General features: G+C 39.6%; 1 protein-coding gene across 2 annotated transcripts; it reads left to right on the top strand.

Moving 5' to 3' along the window:
* Positions 1-711: 711 nt before the first annotated feature.
* On the top strand, positions 712-24,015 carry LOC108146188 (serine-rich adhesin for platelets). Of its 2 annotated transcripts, XM_017272096.2 has the most exons (6): positions 712-1,538; positions 8,601-9,274; positions 18,985-21,339; positions 21,584-21,777; positions 21,839-22,256; positions 23,163-24,015. In XM_017272096.2, the coding sequence occupies exons 2-6, from the start codon at positions 9,004-9,006 to the stop codon at positions 23,471-23,473; spliced, it is 3,549 nt and encodes a 1,182-aa protein (XP_017127585.1). In that variant the 5' UTR covers positions 712-1,538; positions 8,601-9,003; the 3' UTR covers positions 23,474-24,015. The 2 variants fall into 2 exon arrangements, with proteins under 2 accessions (XP_017127585.1, XP_017127586.1); XM_017272097.2 differs by lacking the exon at positions 8,601-9,274.
* Positions 24,016-24,320: the final 305 nt, after the last annotated feature.

The raw sequence follows: 24,320 nt of genomic DNA, 5'->3' as shown, positions 1-24,320 counted from the left end.
TACTTAACATTTCTGCGAGTGCATAAATAAAAGCTTTAATTAATTATATAAATACAGGATCTGTAGGTTAACTGGCAGCATCAAAAATACATTTTAATTGAATTTATTTTGCATATTTTAAAGGCTGAGGCCATCCAGTTTCTGTGAATATAATTGCAGTTGTAGTTGAAGAAAAAGGAAAGGAATTTCATGTGTTCATTTAACAAAATGCCTTTTGTATTTTCTAATTCAATTGTTAAGCACTAAGTTACAATTAAAACCTTTTTTTGATTGTTAGTTTTGGGAACCATTTTTTGATGAAAACCTATTTTGGTCATTAAATATTTACTACATGTAGTAGATGAAGTATAGAATTGAGGCAAATCTAAGACAGGACTTTATATTTACTAATATTAAACGACTTAATTAAGTTATAAAAACGTATGTTTTATTGCGACGAAAAGTCAGTAATTATACGAGGTAATTTTGTGAAATTTTTAAAAACATTTAGTAAGCGTAAACTAAAGTTGCCAAACACCACTTACGAATCTCATTTTAAATTTGCAACGGTTAGAAATTCATTATTAGTTACCCATAAATCCCGCTAGATGTCGATTCCCCAAAAAAGCTCAGCTTACACCTGTCTCGCTCACCTACGAAAGCTCGACTTTCGCTTTAAGCTCCGCTCTGAGCTTCGCTCATCGGATGGCGCACCTTCGCTCAGTTGATTCGCGCAGCTTGAGGCCAACAGTTCGAGTACGCGATACGCGCGCATGCGATTTTCACCGCCCAACAGGCCCACCACCTCCCGCCTCCCAGAACGAGAGCGAGCGAGAAGCAGATAGAGAAAACTACGCTCGCTGCTTGCCAAACTAAAAATTCGTGGGTGCTGAAACGAAACCGAAAATCGACAACTAAAACGCACGAGATTCACGAAATCCATGATAATACGAGTATTTAACCATAAAGCGGTGCGTGCATATGTGTGTTGGTGTTGTGCGTGTGTTAAAGAATACTAAAAAATCGACAAGTGCAGAATGAAAATCAAAAACAAAACAACAAGACGGGCAACAAGTTTTTTTGCGTAGAATCCAACGACGAGCGAAATTCCAAGTAAATAAGCCAACCTGCTGTGTTTTTCGTTGTATTTTGTTGTTGTACGAATATTGTTGCAACTCGTTTCGGTTGTTGTTTTCACAATTTGTGTTTTTGTTGTTGTCAAAGCCACACAAAGCGGGTCAAATGCATAAATAAATGAATGAAACGAAATGAATCGAGCCAAGCCGAGATGAAATGCGAAATGTTGTTATTATCATTTGGTCTGAAGCGAAATTAATTACAGCGTGCATTGTCATTGTAGAAATAAACGTAAATATATCGCAATCAGTGAAGTTTATGTAAAGTGGCGGGTATCTTCTGCCTTTTCTTATTTCGGGCAGTATTGCCATCCCGCTTCTACCAACTGCTGGAGCTGCCGAAAAAGCTCTATAAACAAATGAGTTCAACTGCTAGATGCGTTTGCACCTGAGCACGGATCGCCTCCACCAATGGCAGCTAAAGTGAGTTCGCTCCAGAATTTTATAGAATAAAAAATGACAATTAGGGCTCAGAAATATATTTGGATAAATTTTTGAGAGATGTTTGCTAATAATTTAGGTGTCAGTTATGTAAATGGCACAGTGGTATCCCATTATATCTTTATTTTAATATGCCATTCTTTTGTAATTACCATACACTCAATTAATAAGATTTGTTTATAAGACTTTGTTGAAAAAAAGTAAACTTCATAGCTTCACCACTTTTCTGTTTGACTAAGAAATAAGATTAATTTCTTAAAGCTTTACTTCTACAACTGTTTTGAGGCGTTTATTATTTACTTTGCAAAACTACCTACGTGAGGAAGTTGAATTTTAAAGTTGTGCATGTTTTTCGCAAAGATAAGACAAATCATTTAAGTTAATGAGTTTGGAAAAGAAGACTTAAGAATGTAGAACATTTACTAGCTTAAGGAAATTTCACTGTTTTAACTGAATTCTCAAGATCGGACTCATATATTTTAACCTTTTTTTTAATATTTCTGCTATATATACGTACTTTTTAGAACTTAAAAAAGATTGATTAATTAAAGGTTTTATTAAAAATAAACCTACTAAAACCAAGTTAACAAAGAACTAATAAAGAATATATTTTACATATATTCTTTGAGCAGCTGAGGCCTTTTGCTAATTTCATATTTAAATTGTTATGTGACTCTGTGATGCCCCTGGGAATTTCATACCAATAAATGGGGATCAACCACTGTAATGCCAGACTGCGACTGCATTTAGTGGCCATGTCTCTAACTGTAATGGACATGGACAGTCGCGAACCGTGGCGCACTTGTCGCAAAACAGGTTTTATCTCGCATTCGCGGCTGGTTCTGTTTTTATTTTACTATAGCCAATATATATATATTGTATGTGTTTATTAATGGCCCATGCATTTTTCCATATTTTCCTGCTGACCTCCGACGGTCTGCAGGGGCAAAACGGAATCACCTTGCCGTTCTAATTTGCCAACTGCCACCGCGAGTTGCAATAATTGGAGCGTGGCTAATGTGGGGAATAAAAAAGGCCAGGGGTCGAGCTCATTAGCTGGGATCGCCACAGATCGGGGAAGCCACGCCCCCTTCCTCTATATATTTATATATACTATATATGCATATATGTCCCCCAAGGGAGGCTAGAACTTTGCCCGTCGCATTGTTGGCAGCTTGTTTAACATTTAAAAATAAGCTTATCATAAATCGTGTAAGCGCAAAGACAAACACAAATGGCGAACTCAAAACTGTGTGAACATTTTGCTCGAGTGCAAATTGAAAAGTTGTTTGTCCGGCCGCCGAGTTGACCATAACCATAACCATAATACGGTGGCAATTCAAAGCGGATGGTAAGAAGAGACGCCACCACGAATCTGTCCGCCAACCGGTAAAGCGGTACGGGGCGGGCGGTACGGGGCGAGCGGTACGAATCGAACCCAGCTGGTAACCGGACGCTGCACCGGAGCATCGCCAGCTAATTGCATTGGAAATGGATGCTAACGGAGCCGTTAATGTGCCGCCAATGGAGCATTAAGCGGCTAGTTAGTCGCCACTTGTGGGTCTTCGTTATGCAACAGTGCTGCTGCTGCTGCTGCTGCTGCTACTGCTGCTGTTGCAGCGATTTCTGTTTGCTGCTGTTGCTATTTGGTGACTCAGTGCGGTATGCGGTATAGGAGCGATTGGGCGAATGTTGTACTTTGCCTAGGTCCATGTACAGTAATCACTCCAATTTAAGAGTTTAAGACTTACGAAATTTTAAATAAGATTAAGAGGAGTTTATCCGAGTTATCAAAGATTCCTATAACAATATTATACAATTTTAATTATTATTCAAAACGAACACAAATGTCTACCAAATAAACTCTTATTCTACAACTACTTTTTAAAACGAGTTTATATATATGACATATTTGTTTATACCTGCCAAGTCCAACTTCATTTAAGTAAAACTTTTGGTTATGAATACTTATTTAAATCTAAATTTATTTTGAATTATTATTGTTTAATAATAAATCAATCAATCTGAATCAAATAAAGTTTAGTTTATTTTTATTTAAGTTCAGTTTATTCTATTATTTACTATTTTCTATCATACAAGTATCCTTATTTTGTGAATAAGTAATAAAAATAATATATCTCTCACTTATTTAAGCATTATTTAAGTCACGGAATCCCTTATTTCGAGTGATCACTGCTAAGGTTTAGGTTCAGTTCCAGACTGGTCTATTCTGGGGAGCGGCTACGTGTACTTTGCACTAATTAGTAAATGGAGGGCAGCTCGCCGTCTGCAACTAAAAGCAATTTAATGGGCATTTTGCATATAAGTACTGGTACTTTTGCAACTGCGCACCTCACGGACTCCTACTCGATGACTCATGGGCGCGTCTAGAAATTCCTAACGAAATCGGTCACTGTAGCAAAGCGATTGGTTCCCCGCCACCTTTGTAGAGCTAACTCCTATCCGCCCACGCGTCTGTAAAGGCGGCACCTCAAAAGTGCACAATAAAAGGCAAATAGAGTCGGATAAAAGCCTTGAGCTTGACAAAAGAATAAGCAAATTGCAATTTAGGAGGGGGAGACACATTATTCTTTGTGGGAAGTGCAGCAAAACACTCCCTGTTCCACTTGATCCCACTTAAAATTAAGATGTTTTATATTTACGTTGGGCATAAAATGAGTTGAGGGATTTATAAGGCATTTAGCTATGATTTATGATTCATTTTCTTTAAGATTACTTTTTTAAAACGAAATTATTTATTATTTATGAATATTGGACAATTACTTTTTATTTCAATCTTTAAAAGCTGACTATATGGTTGCCTAATAGTACCAACGATGTTGGCTAGTTGAAAAACGATTTTTAATTTACCTTTGCAAACATTTTGAAATAAAGTGTTGCGAATAAGTAGTTACCCTGCATATTTTCGATAAGTGCCCCCGAATCCGTTATAGCGGTTAGTGTGCCACAAGGCAGGTTATCTAATCGGAGCAGCAATTGTCTCAATAGCAGCGATTTCATTCGATCACACACACACTTTTCACAGCCATCAGCTGCCACTTGCACTTTCCTTTAGCCTTTGCATAACCACACACGCAAATCTCCCATCGCAATCCCGATCCGAAATCAAATCCCCTGATCCGTACACTCCATATTGCCTGACCGCAAACTGCAAATTTGCCTTAATGACTGCGTCGGCACGTTAACTGTCATTTTCAATCAAATCGTCAGCCCCCTGCCCACTCTCTATATAGAGATATGTATATCCGCTGGCCCCCCAACTAACGCGATTTTAAGTGCAGCCCATTAGTTTTCAGCGCTTTTTAAAAGTCTTGCACAAACGGAGATGCGGATTGAATGTTACCAATCATCGAAATGTGCACCCTGGGGGGAATGTCAAAATATTTCGATAAAATGCTCCAAGTGGGAGGCCACTTCTTGAAGTTTACCGAAGCTATTAGCTAATCCCACTCGATTGAGAAGAGAAAAAAACCCCGAAAAATAGCTGACAAATATTTGCGCACTTTGCCGCATAAGAGGAATTTCTAGATTTTGCCTTTATTCCGAGAACCAAACGTGTAAAAATCCGCCTGGTAAATGATTACAGTGAGTGGGCCAACAACAATGGGGCATTCTTACGTACGTGAGTTCGCAGAGCCACAAGTATATATATTGCGGGGTTCAGGGTTAATTATTCTATTGCACGCTCGGACTCAGCCTCAAAATCAGACGCAAACTCAATTTGAAACTCGGAACTAGCTGAATGCTGTGCCAGTGTACGAGTATGACTAAATTATGCATTATTTGTATTATTAAATTTGTCGGTTGTTATACAAACATCATGCACACACCGAAAGCGTTAGTTACTTAATATTTATTCTACATAATTATTTCATTACCCAGAAAAGGAAGTTGACGACATCTGCTGTCGATTTTGTCATGCGTGGCTTGGATTTTAAAAACTTTTGAAGACGACTTCACCTTCATGGCTGACAAAATACTCGAAATATTCATAGGAACTAAGCAAATTTGCGTCTTATTTTAAATGAGTTCATGAGCTTAATTTCTATATTTTTCTTGAAATATTAAAAACATTTTATTTACGGAAAGCTTAGTTCAAAGCTTAATTTCTTAATATTTTTTAAGGCTTTATGACATGTACTTTCCATTTTGTACTTTAATAAGTTAATCTTCTAACTGGTTAACCTTTGTCGGCATCTTGTTACATGTTATAATTAGCTAACTGTTAGATGATTTCTAATTATTCCCCATTCCATTTTAATTATGGATGAGATGCAACATTCCTCAGTTAGTTTGATACTTCCTCGGCGCCTTTTTATTAGCATGTTGATCAATTACTATGCCTTCCAAAGCATTAATAGAGTTTAAAATATTACTTTAAAGTGCTTAAATATCTTTAAACTATAAATAATTTTATACACAATTTATTTTCATCGTGTAGACAAATCTTAGAAGCGATCTATCTTACGTGTTGTTATTTGGATCCCAGCTCCTCTTCGGTTGCACTCAAGTTGAGTTATTGCAACAGAAACTGGCAATCAAATTTGCATTTATTTTGCCCGCGATGTTTTGTTTTACGAGTGTGTTTATGCGATCCGCAGATCGCTCCCGGCCGATAAAATCGCCGGATTGATAAACATAAACATTTTTAACTGGCCGTGTCGTGTCTTTGCTCGTCCACGATTTCCCAACGTCAATTTGCATGTTTAATCAGCTGTGGCCAAGTTTAACCCATTGTTTGGCACAATACTAGACAAAAACGGCAAAACAAAGCCGCAGCATCGCACGATCGGTTGTGTGGGCGTTTTTGATTTTGAGATGGGGAATTCTATCTATCTAACTATTCACCGAACAGAAATTCTTTCGCACGCTGGTCTTAAATCCCCGTAGATTTCTCGACTGCGCACTTTATCAATCATCGAAGGAATCAAACAAACAAGCCGAGAACCACTCCAAAAGTCATCCAATTGTAAGCCCCTTGAAAGTATTTCTGTTCATTGTGAAGCCGTTGATTGAGTTTGAGAGCCAACATGGCAAAAAGTGATTCTAAGCGGCTTTTTTGGCAATTAAAAATAAGGGTACACACATGAGGTTTATAACCTAGTGGGCAAATGGCGACTGTAAAAAAATGTATTTAAATATTTCTACATAAAAAGATTTATTTTCTTGAGCTGCAAAACTTGTTAAGAAGTCTGACTTTAAGCCTAAGTACATTAGCTTTTTTAAGGTATTTTTGCTAATGAGTATCTCCAAGTCCAAACACCTTCTTGCCTCTGTCTTACTTGTTTGTAATCGTATTGCTCGCCTCGGGAGTTAAGTTTAGAATGCTGATGTGTTATAACAAATTAACAAAAAATATAATCATATAAAAACGAGCGCGAATGAGCCAGTCAATGGCATTTCTTATAATTCAACTGGGAGCGAACTTAATGAGCAACGCTTGGCGGCAGGCAGACAAAAAAATCTATTCGAATTATAGCCAAATTACGAGTAACATATAATTTAAAAACAAAAAATGGTTATCATGGGGCTGTTCTTTGTGATCATCAGTTTGGCATTAGCACCATCATCATCAATGCAAATCTCTTTCTTTTCGTCTTTTCTTACTTACATGGCATCCTGCTTGGCTCAATTAATCATGGGAACTGCCAATGGCCAAGAAAAGAAGTTTCGGCTTAAGTTTCTTACCAACGTGCGTTGAACTTTCGCCCATCCGCTTTGGCCGTCTACTAGAAAGGTTCTTGGCCAATGTAAAAATAGAAATGCTATGGGTAGCTTGCCACAATAAATCATCAGCATAACAAAGAACCATACCTACTATAATGTGAGGGTCAAAATGTGGACTCATCCGCTTAGTAAAGACTGGGTTTTTATTTCTTTAGCCGAAAATTACGCAAAGCAATGCCGCACCCAGGCATGAAGGCTTCTTGTCTTTGGTTGAGTTGAGTGGCAGTTTATGCCGCATACCAAATCGAGTGAAATTGTCAACGTAATTTTGCGCAAGCCTCGCCAAAAAGGCCTTTCGAACACTGTTTAATTGATTCCTCGCCAGGCAATGACACACATTGCCATAAAAATTCATAGTTGCTTATGTTTTTAATGGCTAACGACGAGGCAGAAATGAGAAACTGACAAGTCCCGCGTACAACAGGGCGTATGCGTGCTGCGGCTTTGGGCTTTGGCTTTGGGCTTTTGGATTTTATTGAACCGCAGGCGGTGGCGCTGATCGGTTTGCCCGTGCTGAGCTCGGCGACCTCAGTTATCACTCTTACTTACCGCGAATTATAATTGATGTTTGCCCATGCAATAGGCCCGCCGTGATGGCCAAGTCAGCCATCTAAATCATTTTTTTTTTTTTAATTTTGAGCAGCTTATGGGGGCTACGATCTGAGGAGGGACCTTAAAGTTGGCTGGTATCCCATAATTTTTGGGGTAAACTGTTTCTAAACTGCACAAGTTATGGCTCGAATGTCCCATTTGACAATGGAAATAATTTAAATACTTTATTGGTTAAGCAGAGGTAAAGAAAGACATAAATGATAAAGCTTATGCCAAGTTACACAAAATTTGGTTTTAAACATATTTAATACTGAATATGTTGAAAAGAAATGAAGTAACTTTGCATAAATTACGTAGTATTTAATTAGTATTCGCCATTTTTGACATCTTCATTTACATCCATTTGGTTTTTCATAAATTTCTTCGTAAAACTTTTAATTTGCCTACTTTCTTAAAGATAAACTAACTTTAGGAGTCTATACATTAAATGAAACTTATAAATATCGAAAAGATTTATTAACCAAATAGGGAAGTATCTTTTTTTTGTTCACTGCATAAGTTGCCCCAAATACAGCCCCTATTATTATACCGAAACGCACTGTGCACTTAACTAAAAACCCGTTTAGTACCCCCTTGCCATGCATTTTCTTTTCCAATGATTTTCGCCGCATTTTCCTTGACTATTTGTGTACCAATCAGCAACATTTCACTAATGCACTCCGATCTCTCTTCCGACATTTGCAGCAACAGGCAGGCGTACGATTTCCCAAAGCAGCAGCACAGATAAGTCGACAGCACGACTTGAATTATTGCACGCAACAGCAGCAACATCAACGGCAGCAACACCAACAGCAGCAACATCAACGGGCAGAGAAAGGGGAGAGGTTGCAGCCAAAGTAACCGAACAGAAGACGCAGCTTCATTCTACAAAACAATTGTGGAAAAGTGGAAAACTCGCGCGTGTGTTTGTGTGTGTGTGTGTATGTGCATACTGTGTGTGTTTGCGAAAAACGAACAATAGAAAACCAGATAGAAAATCAGCAGAGAAAACAATCAGCCAAAGCAACCAGCAGAGCCAGAGCCAGAGCAGCAACTATAATTTGAGTACTTTTGTTTACTTTTTTATTCGGTATATGCTTCGGTTACGATGTCGTTGATGAAAATCCATCGAGGCAATGAATCATTTTGCTGTTGCTGGTTGCTGTTGATGGTATTGTTGTTGGCTGAAGCGGCAGTGGCAGCAGCGGCAACACTGAGTGAAACGCAGACGAATGCAACTAATGGTGCAATTAGAGAGCCGCCTGTGCAACAGCAGCAGCAACAGCAGCAGCAGCAGAAACAGAGACTCCAACTGAATGCCACCGCCGGCGACGGCGAAAGCCGAAATTCAGCGGAAATTTTCAGCCCCAGCGACGTGGGTAAGTTTTCTAGCATATTACACACACGAACACTACAAAAATTGCCAACTAGCCAAAATAAATCTATGCCAATTATTGACCAACTGGCAGCAGCAGCAGACGAAACAACAATCGCCGCTGCAACATTCGAGTGGCTGGCTGTCTGTCTGTCTGGCAGTCTGGCTGTCTGGAAACAATTGGCCCGGCCAACGAATGTGGCCGAAGAAGCGGCTTTAACTGCAGGCCGCTCTGGCATTGGCCAATCTTTTGCATTTTGAAAGCCAGAAGTGGTTGTCAACGTTGAGGTTGTTATGAGACAGAAAGGAATTGGCTTTATGGGGGCAGTTTCCTTGCATTCAACTTAATGCCGCCATCAGCTTTGGCTATATAAAAAGAGGTTCAAGCATTTTATGTTAATCACGAGACTTAATGGGGAGCACTAAATGTTAAAGGTGAATTCTTTAAGGAGATTTATGTGGGGGTTAACCAAGAAGAATTTTAGTGAACGTATAACTTTAATTTAAATTAAAGTTACTGTGAATTCTTATAAATATACAAAAAAAAAAATACTTTTACGGAAGTTTACGGTACCAAAAGTGATGAAACCATCTTTTAAGTTTTGATTAATTATCTTAACTATTAAGTTTAATAAATTAAGATATATGATTGATAAGCCTAAATGGTCGCTTTGTTTCCACTTTACCCCTATAATGGACACCGTTTCTTACCAGAAATGTTAAAGAAAAATATTATCAGAGTAATTAATTAAATTTAGAAAGGTCTCAACTGAAGAGTGTGACCCTTTGGCACCACTCAAGTTTATTGAAACAAGATTCCATCGCAGAGATAAGCCCACGAAATGTGAGGCCCTGTTGAGTTGCAACCGTCGAACAATTATGAAACTGTTCTGCAAGGGCAAATGTCGAGGTGAAGATAGCTTAAGCCTGCCTTTCATAAACGCTTTTTAAAAACGCTGCAAGTGCTCGGCGGTTTACGGCCAATGGATTGATTAGACCGGCTCTTTTGTCCATGGCTGCCTCTCCGACACTCATAAATGTAAACAGTGATTGTTATTTCAATTAAGTATTTTCATAAACAATTAAGTTTGGACTTTGTGATTTTTCAAATGCTTCACGGCGTGGGTGTTTGAAATCAAAATGGAAATTGTGTTTCGCATTTAAATTTAAATTCAATGGCCCCACATAAGTGTGTTTTTTATTGGAACAAAGTGTTAGGCCTAGAGTTCCATGGACTCGACCAAAACACTCAAGCAAAAATGTGGTCCGCATCTTTATTCATGAGCGTTTTGTTGGGTCCAAGACTACGTTTTTACTGGACATTTTATTGCGGTCCAGAGCTAACTAAACAAATGTTAATGCATTTTGATTATGCTTAATTTATGCCCGATGAATGGGCATAATTTCGGTGTTGATTTTTTGTTTTGGTTTTTTTCCTTTTGGCCACTCGCTTACGAAATGCAATTTTCGAAGTCAAACTGGCCAGCAGTTGTAGGTGTCGTTTGCTGGCCACTTGAACACTCGAGATACTTGGCCAAAAATATCAATATTGGTGTGGCTCAGAGGTTTGGTTTAAAAAAAAAAATGTGTTGTGTGCTCATTACGTTTACCTGTTTCTTTTTCCATTTTTTTTTCGTGGAGCCGAGAGACCTCATGTGCGTCCATTGCGTAATCCCACTCGTTTAGCTGGCGTAGTGAAGCGTTGGCAAGCTCCGAGTCTCAAGAAAAAAAAAAGAAGAGCCCAAAGAGCAAATCTGAAAAGTCAACAGAGAGTCAGCCAACCAGTCAGTCAGCCAGCCAAGTGCATTTCGGCCAGGTCTCTGCATCTACCGGGGACTCAAACTCGGTCGGCACCAGGGCGTATACGCAATATGAGGGCGTGCATCAATGTGGGAAAAATATGGAGAGTGAAAGAGGCAGTCGAGTCATTGTTATAAAAGCCACTGCAACTATTTAAACATTTGGCCCTTTCACGTTGCCTACTTACTACCGTATTACGTACCTGCTTTGATACGGATTTTCGGTTTTACCTCTTTGCATTTGCTCCCAATATGTAATAACAAGTATTCAATCAAAATATTTGCTCTGTTCATTATTCCATTGCTCCGAAGCTCACATGTGTTAACATCAGAGCGAACAAACAGATATCGGTTCATTTATATTAGATCTTCGTCACGGAACTAATGGATGGAGTGGAGTTCAGTTGAGCCGGATGGCAAGGCCAAGAATTATTTACATATAATTATGTAAGGTTTTCAGCTGGGGGGGGAAACGTTTGAGAAAGATAAACAACACAGAGAACAAAAATAACAAACAAACAACAAGAGAATCAAAATTAATGTGGCTTTTAAGGCAATTTGATTTTAGTTTTTAGATAAAACAAACCTACATTCCAAATATAATTTTATATTTTTTTTAGCTTAAACAGCTTTTGTAGATACATTTTAGTATGCCAAAATAAAATTAAAATAAAACTTGATAATATATATATATGATATGATAATAATAATATATTAAATAAACCTGTTTAATTTAATGCAATTACAAAAAATATTTTTTTAAGCCACTTAACTTAAAAGTTAACCTAATTACATACATGTATATGATTTTCTTTGAGTAGTTTGATGAAAGTGAATCCCCCGAAGTGAATTGACATAACTAATTTGCACTAATTTAAAACTTTATTAAAATTGGTTGTCCAATATAATTGTCGCAACAAAAATGAAATGCAAATATATTCAAATCATGTTATACAATAACCTAAAAATGTTAAAAATTATATAGAAACGTTTTTCTTTTTTTGATTTCCTGGATATTTACATTAATTTCGCATGGTTTTTGCCTTTCAATTGAATTTAATTTGAAGACCCAAATTCGCATTCCCAGTTGGTAACATTGTGGTTGGTGGTTTTTTCTTTACCTTTGGCTAGGAAAAGGAAATAAAACGCGCAATTTGTGTGTTTCGTTGGCCACGGCGAATATCAATTTGGTGTGTTTTTGCTTTATTTTTATATAAAATGTTTATAATTTCTTTTTCATTAGCTTTCGTTGCGAAAAATGTGGCCAGCGGGTAAGGTTTGTTGAACCCTTCCTCCGGTCCCCAGGTCCATCATTTTGTTATTTTGTTATTTTGTTAATTTCCTTGGCCGTTGTCTTTCGCTGTCTTGTGTTGTTTTTCGTGTGCGTGATTAATAATAAAACCGCTGGTGACCCACAACGGCGGGGAAAAGGGTTACGCAACTGCGATGATTTACCGGGGACTTAATTAAAATCCGTGGGACAAAAGAAAGCGACCAGCAGCTAATGATAGGGGGTGGTGCAAAAGTTGTAGCTTACTATGCGTTGCGTAAATGCCGACTTGGATGCGACTGATGACTGCTGGTGATGAACATGTGCCACGCCCCTCGGCCATTTGCAACGCCTCAATGCACAGCCGCGTGGGGTATTGAAAACATTTTTTAGAGCCCCGGCTGAATTCGCTAAGCCAAACAAAAAAACGGAAGCCCGCGAAAAAGAAATAAAAAAATCCCAACAAATCATGAACAACAAAACTTAGTAATTATCCAATGTTGCAGGTCGTATTGTTGACCATTTAACATATGGGGCTATTGGGCTCCCTTTGAAATGGGAAACTAAAGTGGAAACCGCTGGCTGTGTCGTAATTGCGCAATTAAAAGGTCAGGCCATCAGTCGCCAAGTCTGTCAAGGCACCCAAGGGTTAAAGCCCAAAACCAGGAAGCCAAAAAGGCAAAAACCCAAAGCCAAAGCCTAAATCAACGCCAAAACGATTCATTTAGCGGCATTTCACGACAACTTCAGCTTAAGTTTCAGTTTAAGCTCCATTTCCGCATTGACATCCGCGATGCTTTTGGCTTGCATTTCTTCGTTTTAGCCCGATGCGAGTACCTTTGCCATTTCTCTTGGCTTTCTCACGTCGTCGCTGGCAGCTGCACTTCCTGCATTCAACTGCATTCGACTGCATTTTACTGCACTTTTCTGCACCCACAAGAGTTGGCTGCCAGCGATGGCTCCTTCTTTGGCCAAAATGTCGAACCGGACAACTTTGAACTGGCACTGGTTGTGGATTTAAAAGCTTTGCGCCCATAAATATATTTTTTCACTTCGTGCCCATCGATTTTATGAGTTTTATTAGTTATATAAACGTTCCTATTAAGGCATTATAGATTATTCATTTTAAAGGTGCCCTATTACCAATTTCTTTCGGGTTTTGTTTAAAAATAAACTCTTTTAAATTTACATAATTTTAATATTTTTTGCACCCCTAGAAATCAGATCTTGGTTGAATTAATGCTTCTATATTCTACCTTGCTAGGTTTTGATCAATACCTTACAAGTTATACCATATTTTCTTAAATATAATTTGTTTTACAATTGATTTTAAATTTAAACAGCATTAAAGAAAAACGTCGACTTTCCTAACTTGTGTTTTAAACTACCCAATAAACTAGTTGATAGGTTTTTTCCCGAATGGCTCCTAGAAAACAGCTTTTCATTGGGGACTTGCAAAGTCTGCTTGTGGTGTTGTACGGATAAAACGGAATTCCCTGTTATGGTTAAGGAGCTGTGCGGCATTCGCCAGCCTTTTCCCATTTTTGCCATTTCGCGTTGCATGCTTCGATATCACACTAGAAATGCTTTCGATTGGCGATCCCACCTAAACATACAGAAAACATGTCTTGCATGTCTGCAGCTCAGTGAGTCAAAAAATCAAATAAAAAACGAAAAAAATCGAAAAAGAGCCGAAATAAGCAAACACGTTTTAGCCATGAACGTGGGACAGGATAGGGTGCAGCAAATACTGCACGCTGCAAACGAAAGCGAGAAGTGAAAAAAAAGCTGGGAAAAAAACAGAGACAGAGCGGCCAGAAAATTGCAACGAAAGCGGAGAAAGTTTTTTGTTTCTGCCAAGGCGGCGTTTAAAAATTGTATTTATGAACTGCCTGTCGTGTCGGTGTGAGCGGTTATGAGTTGCCATTGTGTTGGTTTTTGAATGCACCAACTTGAGCGAATACAAACACAAACACCAGGCTATAAACCAGAAAGCAAAAGTGAAGTTGCCGCGCGTGAATTAGTGCCAGTGAATTAATGAAAGTCTTCAGCACTTGCCTCGATTCGATTTGGATTTGCAACTGCTCGGCTTGGATGGCTTTCTTTTGCTGGCCAGGAAACGAATAAAATGATTCAGAAAGCGATGAGTCAAGGTCAGAAAGTGGAAGTGTTTTCAGAAGAAAACGTTGGCGTAAATAAATATGGAACGTGTGATTAATATATTTCATATAGGGCAAATGTTTTATAAATTTGAACATCCCGTAGAATTTTATTATATTCTTGGAAATAATATTTTACACTCATTCAGAATTGTATTGCAAAGGCATTCAGTTTCAATAAGTATATTAATAACATTTCAATTGGATTATTCAATTCGCCTTCAAATAAATAACAAATAACTTTTATTTTATTACCGAATTCAATTCATTGAGCACTAAAAAAAATTAATTACTAAAGTTAGTATTGATCAATTGCCTTCAAAAATTATTTCCTCCGATTGTAAAGACCTTATGATATTATATGCTTTATTTGTATTTAAACATTCAATAACATTTGCTATGCAATATTGCTGTCTTTTGTTTTTGTTTTAAATGATTGACTCATCAGATTAATATCATTAAAAATCCAATTTAATATTTTCTGGATTATATTTTAAATATGTGCTACTTTTATATAATTTTTGGTCAAAAGAACATTGATGGCAGAATAAATGACACATCATAATTGAACTAAAGTTTTATTCTTGAATTTGCGGTCTATGTGTCATGGTCGGAAATTTCCAAATTTTTAGTCAATTTGGCCAGGCTGTAATTTGACTTTGGCGGCCTGTGCAACGTTGCGTATGATTGACATTTGTGTCATAGCCACAGTCGCTCATTCGTACGTATATGTGATTATGAATTTTCCGCTCATTGAATGGTATTTCATAACTTTGAATGGTGACACCATTAAATAAGTTTAGACAATCGAATCAAACACAGCTGTCAGCGCGATCAACTGCATTGCGTGAGCGATGTTTTCTGGGGTGTCTGTGTACTTGTTCGTTTGTCAATTAGCAGTGAGTGAAAAAATAAATAAAAACAAACTGCAAAGTCAGCTGTCGCTCACTCGCTGCCCACTCGTGTCGGTAATTTATTTTTAATTAAAAGTTCTAAACAAAAGCCAAGACATGCGATTCATTCAAGCGCTAATATCCATCCCCCACTCAACTACCTATCTATTCTATAGTTTAGTTTGTGATTTTCTAACTCAATTGTGCTAGGAGCACTGAAACAAATTATTTGCTATTAATATAAATTAAATTTTAATTTTTAAAAGTATTGCAATTTAATACAAATTTTGTATTAACATTTAATGTTTAATATACTTTTTAAAGTTTATTTATCAGCTATGAATGCTAAGTTAAAAGTTAGCTTTACAGACATTCTTTTACCTAGTCTATTGTACTGCTTGATCTCGATCTGTAAATAATATTTAAGTAATTAATTTTTTGTTTGTGTATACAAACATTGTCTGTGGCTTCGGTTCATGTAGCATCTGTGCAATTATTGGGCGGGTTGGGGTATGAGTGGGTTCAACCTTGATGGGCTTTGTGCGGCAGCGAAGACTCATTAGCTGCCAAATAAACTTGGCTGTTTTCGGCCAGAATCGCCAGCCAAACCGGGCGGGGTCTTCTCCATTGTATCTTTTGTTTTGTTTTTGTTTTTGTAGATGTGCTCGGGGGCCAGAGTTCGATGGCGAATTTCGCAAATATGTAGAAGCTAATGCTGGCATTAGTCACGCCGTCGCATCCGTTTGATGGCTGCTTTGTTCTCCGCTGGCCGGAGATTAATCACCTGCCAAATGCTGCACAATTTTCGGGCATTATGTAAGCAGCTCGCAGGCGGTTTGGTAAACAGCCAGATTAGAATTCCCCCAAAATCCATTTCGCAGTTGATTTCTGGCAGGTCGCAATACCAATTTGCCAATTGTCGTGGCTTAAAACAGCTCTCGGCTGTTGACAGAGGGAGAACCGTTTCTGATGCCCGTCTTGGGCTAGTTGGCCATTGGTTTTGGTCCGCTTCGCTCAACTTGGCCCGTCGTCGCAGCCGAAAAGATCGTGTATATGACCAAAATCGAATTAAAATTCCACAACGCATGCCAAGTGGCGGTGGTGGTGGCGGTGGTGGTGGCGGCTTCAATATCCACCATCCATCCACGGGGGCAACAGCAGCATGGCTAATGCCAAGAAGTCGCACAGGCCAAGCAATAAGCAATAAGCAATGGCCAGGCCGGAGTTCCCAATACCATAATAAAGCAGCCGAATCGGGAGGAAGTCAGACACCTCAAGTGCACACTCTTTACTGGGGTAGATAAACTTGAACTATGGAGTTTAAGATTAAAAAAGAGAGTTTATCGATTAAAAGAAAAAATATCAACAAAGCCTTACTTTGCAATTGTTAATCTTAAACTTCCTATTCTAACATAATTTTCTGATAGAACAAGTCATTGTTTGTTGCGTGTTACTAAATTAATTTTCCCACATTTAGGTAGTAGTATTACAAACTAAAACTTTCTCAACCTTTACGAGTTTTCATATATTTGAGTTTATAAAGTCGTTGACTAAAGTCGTTTTCCCACATTTAAAATAAATTAGGTAGAAATTTTACAATCTTAATTTTCACTGTATAAAACTTATTCAACTTTTAGGCTTGGCGTGTGGTCATATGCTTGAGTTATAGATATATATAAATATATATACATATATTCCGTCAGTAAAAAAATTTAAATAAATATTTATTAAAAAGAGACAAATAGTGCTTTAGAACTGGCATATAGATAGAATTTTTATTGGTATAACTAAGAATTGTGATAACTTTGGCAATCCATAAACCATTTATATATTCGGCAATAACTTATTAATGTATTTAAAAAGCTTCGTGACAATTTCCGTGAGTTGGAGATATTCACGAAAACCCTTTTTCTATATTTTTAAATCCACTTTCATAGTTAATGCACCTTTTGGTAGCATATACATCCAGTGTTAGGCGCAGCCGATCGAATGTCTGTGACTGTGGCCAAAATGGCAGCGGACGGCTGCTTGTCGCTGTAGTTTCATTGAAGGCATCGCAGCGACGTGACGAGACGCCCAAATGGGGCGCACAGTGTTGAACAATGCGGCAGAAAAGACGACAAACCAAAAAGGTGGAAAACGCAGAGCGAGAAAACGAGAAACGACTTGGCCAAAACAAAGACAAATTGTTAGCCAGAAAGCATGAGGGGAGGCGTATAGTCGAGCCAAAGTGGCCAAAATGCGGCAGAAGTCGGTGGAAGCGGTACAAGCGGTGCAAGCGGTGTAAGCGGCATCGGCATATGCAACTTGTTCTAGTCGCCTTGCCGCGCTTGAGATGCCAGCCAGGCAGGCGGCCCAACCTTGGCCTAAACTGCCAGCCAATGAACTAAATGTTTGTGAAAAGCAACGGCCGCGTTGCTGCCTGCTGGCAACAATGTTTGTTTGCCGCTGGCATTGTGTTTGGCCATTTTGGCAACGCGAAAATTAAACAATTGTGCAAGCAGCCGCTTGTAATTGTTTTGCCTGATTCCGCGGGTCAAAAAGCAGCCTCAGATTCAGTCTCAGATTCAGATTCAGGCCCATTGCTCAATCATTGTTTTAATGACCAGCTGCCTGGCCGCAGGCACATAGCACATAGAACATAGAAGCCTCAAGCCATTGGTTAATTAACGAGTTGGAGCAACAACTGCAATATCGTACATTTCGGTGAACCAGTTGGGCCAAGGAGCGTTTTGGCCAACTGATTAATGGCCCAAAGAGCAGCCTCGTTTCTCAAGATGTTCAAAGTGTTGGCCGCCGTTGGCCAAAGATGCTGTTTGTTAATACCGCAGATGATGATGGCGATGGAGATGGCGATGATGATTGTGGCCAAGTCGGCCTTACCCTAGGCAAAGTTCGCATTCCAAACGGGTTTCGTGCTCGTTGCCTTAGTCGCATTTAATTTCCATTTCGAGATTTGTTTTTCCAATATTTGTCACGATCTGGCGTCAAGAATTCCAGAGCCAGGCAACCTACACTGAAATGAAAACTGATAAGAAAACGGGGTCGATGTGATCATGCGAATATGATATGTGATTGTTGGTTGAAAAGTTGAATTCATTCAAATTGGAATTTAAGGAATGTAGACCATTTATTGCCAAATAAACCTCGATTTATTTCGTTAAATATATATAATTTATTTTTTTTTAATACCCAAGTGAGAGAGTTTAAGGAGACTTATTAAAGTGTATTGATATTTATCATTAAATATTCTTTTAATGCACATTCTTATTTGTCTATTTTAATAACTAAGTGCTAATTGTAAGTTTTCGTATTTTAATTAATTAGTTGAAGTTGAATTAAATTTTGTGTTAATATTATACAGTTGATGGCAATCTTAGTATACTATAGCCAATATAATTGCTTAAGTAATCCGATTAAAATAAATTGAAGATTCATGATTACTTCACCATTGTTTGTATTTTATCAACAATAAATTAAGCTGAGGCATACAAAGTATTCTACTCAATTATTTTGTCATGTGTACTCATTAAACCCCTTTGATGATATTCCAAGCATTCTTAGTAAATATTTTTCCGATTATCTGTTTACAGATGCGGTTGGTGATAAACCTACCACTTACAGGCCCTCGGGTGCCAATCGACCCTCTATTGCACCACTCAATTCAGCTCAGGACCGCGAGAGGAAGCTGATGAATGTGCTGGCAGCCCGGAGAACGGCTCTGCATCGAGGTGGTTTCCGCACCAGAATAGGCACCACCGGAAGGAGTGCCATTTCCCCGTCCGCAGCGGTGGAGAGTACCTCCAAAGCACCCAGTGATCCGAGATCTGTGTGCATCCGGAATTGCACCAAGAACTTTACCCGCCGAACCACCGCCAGTTGCATGCGACAATGTGCCAATTTCACTCGCATGGCAATGGCCTCGAATGGCAACAGTTCGGTGGTGCTGAAGAGTGGTGCTGGTTCTGCAAAGACCGCTACTTCTGCCGGCGATCGGGACACCAACGAGATCCTCTTTAGCGATGAGTCCTCCCATGGCCTTTTTGTGGTGGCCAAAGAGCAGAATGCCACTGTGAATCACATTGCCGATGGCACAAAGCCACCGGTGATGGGCAAGGTGATCTCCAGCAAAACCAATTCGATGGAAGAGGATGCGGAGGAGGAGGAAGATGAGCTTAAGCCATATGTGTACTTTGGAGCCAAGTTGCCACCCATTCGACCGGGTGGTTTGACCATTAAGCCAGCCGAAGGGGATGATGAACATCCGCGGGTTTTGGAGGTTTCAGTGGCCCAGAGCAGCACCACCAGCACCACTTTGACCACCTCTAGCACCACTCCTGCGCCAGTTAGCACCTCCAGACCCACTGTATCCACGCGACGACCTTTGACTCCAGTGGAAAGAAGTCGCAGCAAGTACAAGTACCACATGAGGGAAAGGGGATTTGCTGCGGCAGCTGCACCACCTGCAGCAGCACCACCTCCTGCCCCACCAGTGAGTCGTACGAGGTATGTGGGTTCGGGAAGACCCACTGCTGGACTAACAGATCCACTCCCGGAACTGAAACAACCCGAATCGGAAGTGGCCAAGCCAGTGGTGCGCAGGCAAAAAGTATCGCCCTCATCTTCAACACCACTGATCATCACCGTACTAAGTGCAGAGGAGGAAACCACAGTGGGGCAGACGGAAGAGACCACCACAACGACAACCACAACAGAGAAACCACCCACAACAACAAGTACTAGTACAAGTACTAGTACAAGTACAAGCACAAGTACAAGTACAAGCACAAGTACAACAACACCCATCACCACAAAAAGAACAACAACTACACCAGCAAGTACTACAACCACAACTAGTACTACAACTACAACTAGTAGTACCACCCCTAGCAGCACCACTACAACTACGACATCAACCACTGCCATTCCCACCACAACAAAAACCAATTCCATCATAGAAAAGGATAAGGAACTTATAAGAGCCTTGGGACCTGCTTTAACCCAGGAGATAAACATCGAGGATGCCAATAACTTGATTATATTCTGCAATAATACCTCCGATTGTGGTGTTACTCCACGCACGCACAGTCAACAATCGCATACCACCGATTCCAGTCCCAAGATACTGCGCACCACTGTGCTGACATCGATAAGATCCACTGTGCATCCGCGACCCACCAGTACCAGTACGAGCACCACAACCCCTGCATCACCACCATCGATAGTACCATCAGTACCAACTGGTGAGGTCTATATCGGCATTGTGGAGTCGTCTTCGTCGGTTCCCCCACTGGACATAAGCTCCACGGTGATAGCCAACGAAAGGGATGTGAATCTGGAGATGAGGCGCATGAATCTGGTCACCCTGGTTCTGGTGGCTGTGGGTGTAGTTCCCCTAGCTGCCATTATCCTCTACCTAGTGCGCAATTATGTTGTGCGGAGACGGGCCAAACAGGGTGAAGTCTTCGACGTTTGCATCACAGATCAGCAGCCCATTAGTCCAGTGAAGAAGGTGGACTCTAAGTACCAGGTGGATGACGACGAGGATGAGGTGGATCACCCGCATCACCAGCACACGCAGCACCACCATCAGCACAGTCAGCACCACCAGGCCATGCCAATGTCACAGGCAGCGCAGCGGGATGCCAACCACAATAGGTATGGCAACAACAACCATGATGACAAGACATCGCTGGCCAGCGAATTCCAGGAGTTCGAGCGGAGCAACATCCGGCTGAAGAGTCTCCTGGGCGAGGGAAACTTCGGTCAGGTGTGGAAGGCGGAGGCGGACGATCTGAGCGGTCACTTCGGAGCCACCAGAATTGTGGCCGTCAAGACAATCAGAGCCTGTAGTGCCCAGGTGAGCCTCAAGGACGAGGCCAACATTATGCGGAAACTGGGTTCGCATCAGAATGTGGTCACCCTACTAGGAGCCTGTGTGGAAAGTGGTGAGTATTGAATAAGGAGGTATCTCTAGAGATCTTTATACCCTTGCAGAGGGAATAATTGTTTTCTGTAAATAACAATTTTAATGTTATTAAAATCGGACAACGATTGAAGTATCTTCATCATTTTCTAACACATTTTTAAAAAATTTACATTTCATTTTTGCTAAAGCTTCAGAGAGTATATAAACTTTGCCAAAATTACCTTCTGTTCTTGTTTTTAATAATTTTAATAATTTTCTTATAGAACCGCACATGCTGATAATGGAGTATGCCATGAGGGGACGACTTCTGTCCCTTCTGAGGGCAGCCAGAAGTGCCACAAACATATTGCCAGCCTCAGTGCCAGGTGGTCGAAGTCTGGCCCCCTTATCGCCCCGCACCTTGGCAGGATTTGCCCTGGACATAGCCTGCGGAATGGAGTACATAGCGGGCAGAAGGGTTAGCTGCAATATAATATGAACCAATCAAACCTATATTAACTATATTATATCTAACACAGGTTGTCCATCGAGATCTGGCTGCGCGCAATGTGCTCCTTGATCACAATGGCATGTGCAAGATCTGTGACTTTGGCATGTCCATCGATTTGGATGCAGAGCGTTTGCGGAAGGAGCAGGAGAAGAATGCGGCTAATGATTTGCTCCGCCACAATGCGCACAAATTCAAGTTCGACTTTGGCAGCAGATACATTCTGCAGCACTGGCAGCACACTTTTGGCCAGGGTCAGGGCCAGGGTCACTGCTCCAAGGATCATCCGCACGGGGAGAAGAAGTCGCATCATGGTCACGACACCATTGGCAAGCGACACGCCCTGCCCATTCGATGGATGGCCCCGGAGAGTCTGCAGTACCACATGTTCACCACCGAAACGGACATTTGGGCCTTTGGCATTGTCCTGTGGGAGATTGCCACTTTGGGTAGGTTTTTGGCTTAAAGTTGGGAAAAGAAATCCCTACATTATTTCGGATCTATTTTAGTCAAGATTAATCAGTACTTGTGTATTGCATATGTAGATCATTAATTCTTTAGCAAAGTATCTTAGAAAATATCACTTCCTCTATAAATCTAGCTTTAAATTTATTTATCTTGATGCAAAAGCGTTTACATTGATTCATTTGTGTTTAGAAAAGGCAATCAAGCATCAATTTAAATTATAAAGACAATAAGTAAGTAAAAACCTGATATAGTCATTTGTGAAGTAGAGAAGTGCAGTAAATTAAAGTATCGATTCACGATTCTTTGATGAGATTCTTTTATTCAGAGTTGTGGTTAATGTTTTTTAAACAATTATTTATTTATTTTATTAAATTCACAATAAGTATCTTATTTTTGCTCAAATTAATATTTATTTACTTCCCATTCGTATGTTTTTGGTTTCTGTTAATAAGATTATATAATTCAAAGTTGTGGTAAAAGCTTTTTAAAACACATTTTTATTTTTTTTTTTAAAGTCCACAATAATAATCTGGAGAATTGCAGACAATTAAAGTATTGATTCACGTTTCATTCATGAAATTTATTAATTCAGACTTGTAGTAAATACAATATTTTTTTAAACAAATATTTTTTTTTTAATAAAATCGATTTATTATTATATGTTTATTTATTATCCACAATGATAATCTTGATTGGACTTTATGTTCTTGTTTAACGTATGTTCTTTAAATTCACATTTTTTTTACTCACAGTAAGTGTAGATATCAAATTGTAATTCAGAAACTTTGACACTGTTGAGTTGATAAATTTTTAGCTAAAAAGACTTAAATAAAATGTAATGAAGTGTTTATTAAATGGTTAATTTAATGTTCTATTCCGCATTCCAGGCTCCACGCCGTACTCTCAGCTGACGGGTCGCGAGGTCATCCGCCGGGTGCCGCAGGGTTTGAGGCCGGATCTGCCCAAGGAGAGCCGGCACGAGTTCTACAACCTGATGTCCCGCTGCTGGCACAAGGAGCCACACATGCGACCCTCGTTCGCCCAGTCGAGGCTGGAGATCACAAGGTCGCTGCACAAGTGGGTGGACGACGACTCGGCGGCCTCCGACTACATGGACGTGAGCGGGTTCAGCGAGGATCTCGAGCACGGGGTGGTCTACTTCAACCACCGGATCTCGGAGTTCGAGTGCGAGATATGACGCTGACTGAACCACCCTTAGTCCACCCATCCCCAACCACTCCATCCAACCACAACTCATCCACCGCCCACACATCTCTTTAAATACCTGTAACTCTTTCGAAATTCAATTCCCCCTTTTGACGTGCTTGTCGCGCAGTATTATTTGTATTTTATTGTTAATTTTCCATTTCGAACCCCCAGAGAGTTTCATTCATTGTAAATATTTATTTGTTGAGGCAACAAAAAACGAAAATGCTTATGTTTTACGATCTAGACCTTACGATTAATGAATATGGCGCTACCTATGCCTAGTTTAATATTCGTCACTTAGTTCTTCTAGTCTGTATCTGAAATCCCATCTTCGAGTTGAGCTATTTCCCCTGGACGTAGCCAAAATTTGACTGCACAAAAGGACACTTTGTAACCCCATTCAGTTGTGAAAAACGATTTGTTGATATAGGCGTGCAGCGCATAGGATCTATGTAATTGTATTGATATCTAGCTATAGAATTGTACAAATAAATTAATTAAACACGAAATATAATTATGATTATTACACCACTTGAATTGAGTTGTTATCAAATGGAATTTCGAAATTAAGTTTGGATGGAAACATAGGCATTTAGTTTGCAAGACAAATTTACCTTTAACTTGGATTTTTGTGATAAGGTTTTAGACCACTGTTAAGTTAACATAGTGTAAAAAGACGGTAAGCTTCTCTGTTAAAAAAGTTATTCATGTTAACTATCATTTAAGCTTTCTTCTTTTTCTGTGAGTCTGGCACCTCTTTAAAACTTTAGTAGAACTGGTTCCATTTATTTAAGCGGTTAATTTAGTTTAATAATTTAGGTTTAATAGGCATACAA

Source organism: Drosophila elegans, unplaced genomic scaffold (genome assembly GCF_018152505.1).
Source record: "Drosophila elegans isolate 14027-0461.03 unplaced genomic scaffold, ASM1815250v1 contig_208, whole genome shotgun sequence".
In the NCBI taxonomy this organism is placed as follows: Eukaryota; Metazoa; Arthropoda; class Insecta; order Diptera; family Drosophilidae; genus Drosophila; species Drosophila elegans.
This window is presented reverse-complemented; position numbering and strand designations above follow the sequence as displayed.

What these genes read in the sequence shown, in the direction of transcription:
- LOC108146188 (XM_017272096.2), top strand. Translation starts at nt 9,004, where the DNA reads ATGTCGTTGATGAAAATCCATCGAGGCAATGAATCATTTTGCTGTTGC. An exon ending in TTTCAGCCCCAGCGACGTGG is followed by an intron (nt 9,275 to 18,984) that starts GTAAGTTTTCTA and finishes ATCTGTTTACAG; the next exon opens with ATGCGGTTGGTGATAAACCT. An exon ending in GTGGGAGATTGCCACTTTGG is followed by an intron (nt 22,257 to 23,162) that starts GTAGGTTTTTGG and finishes TCCGCATTCCAG; the next exon opens with GCTCCACGCCGTACTCTCAG.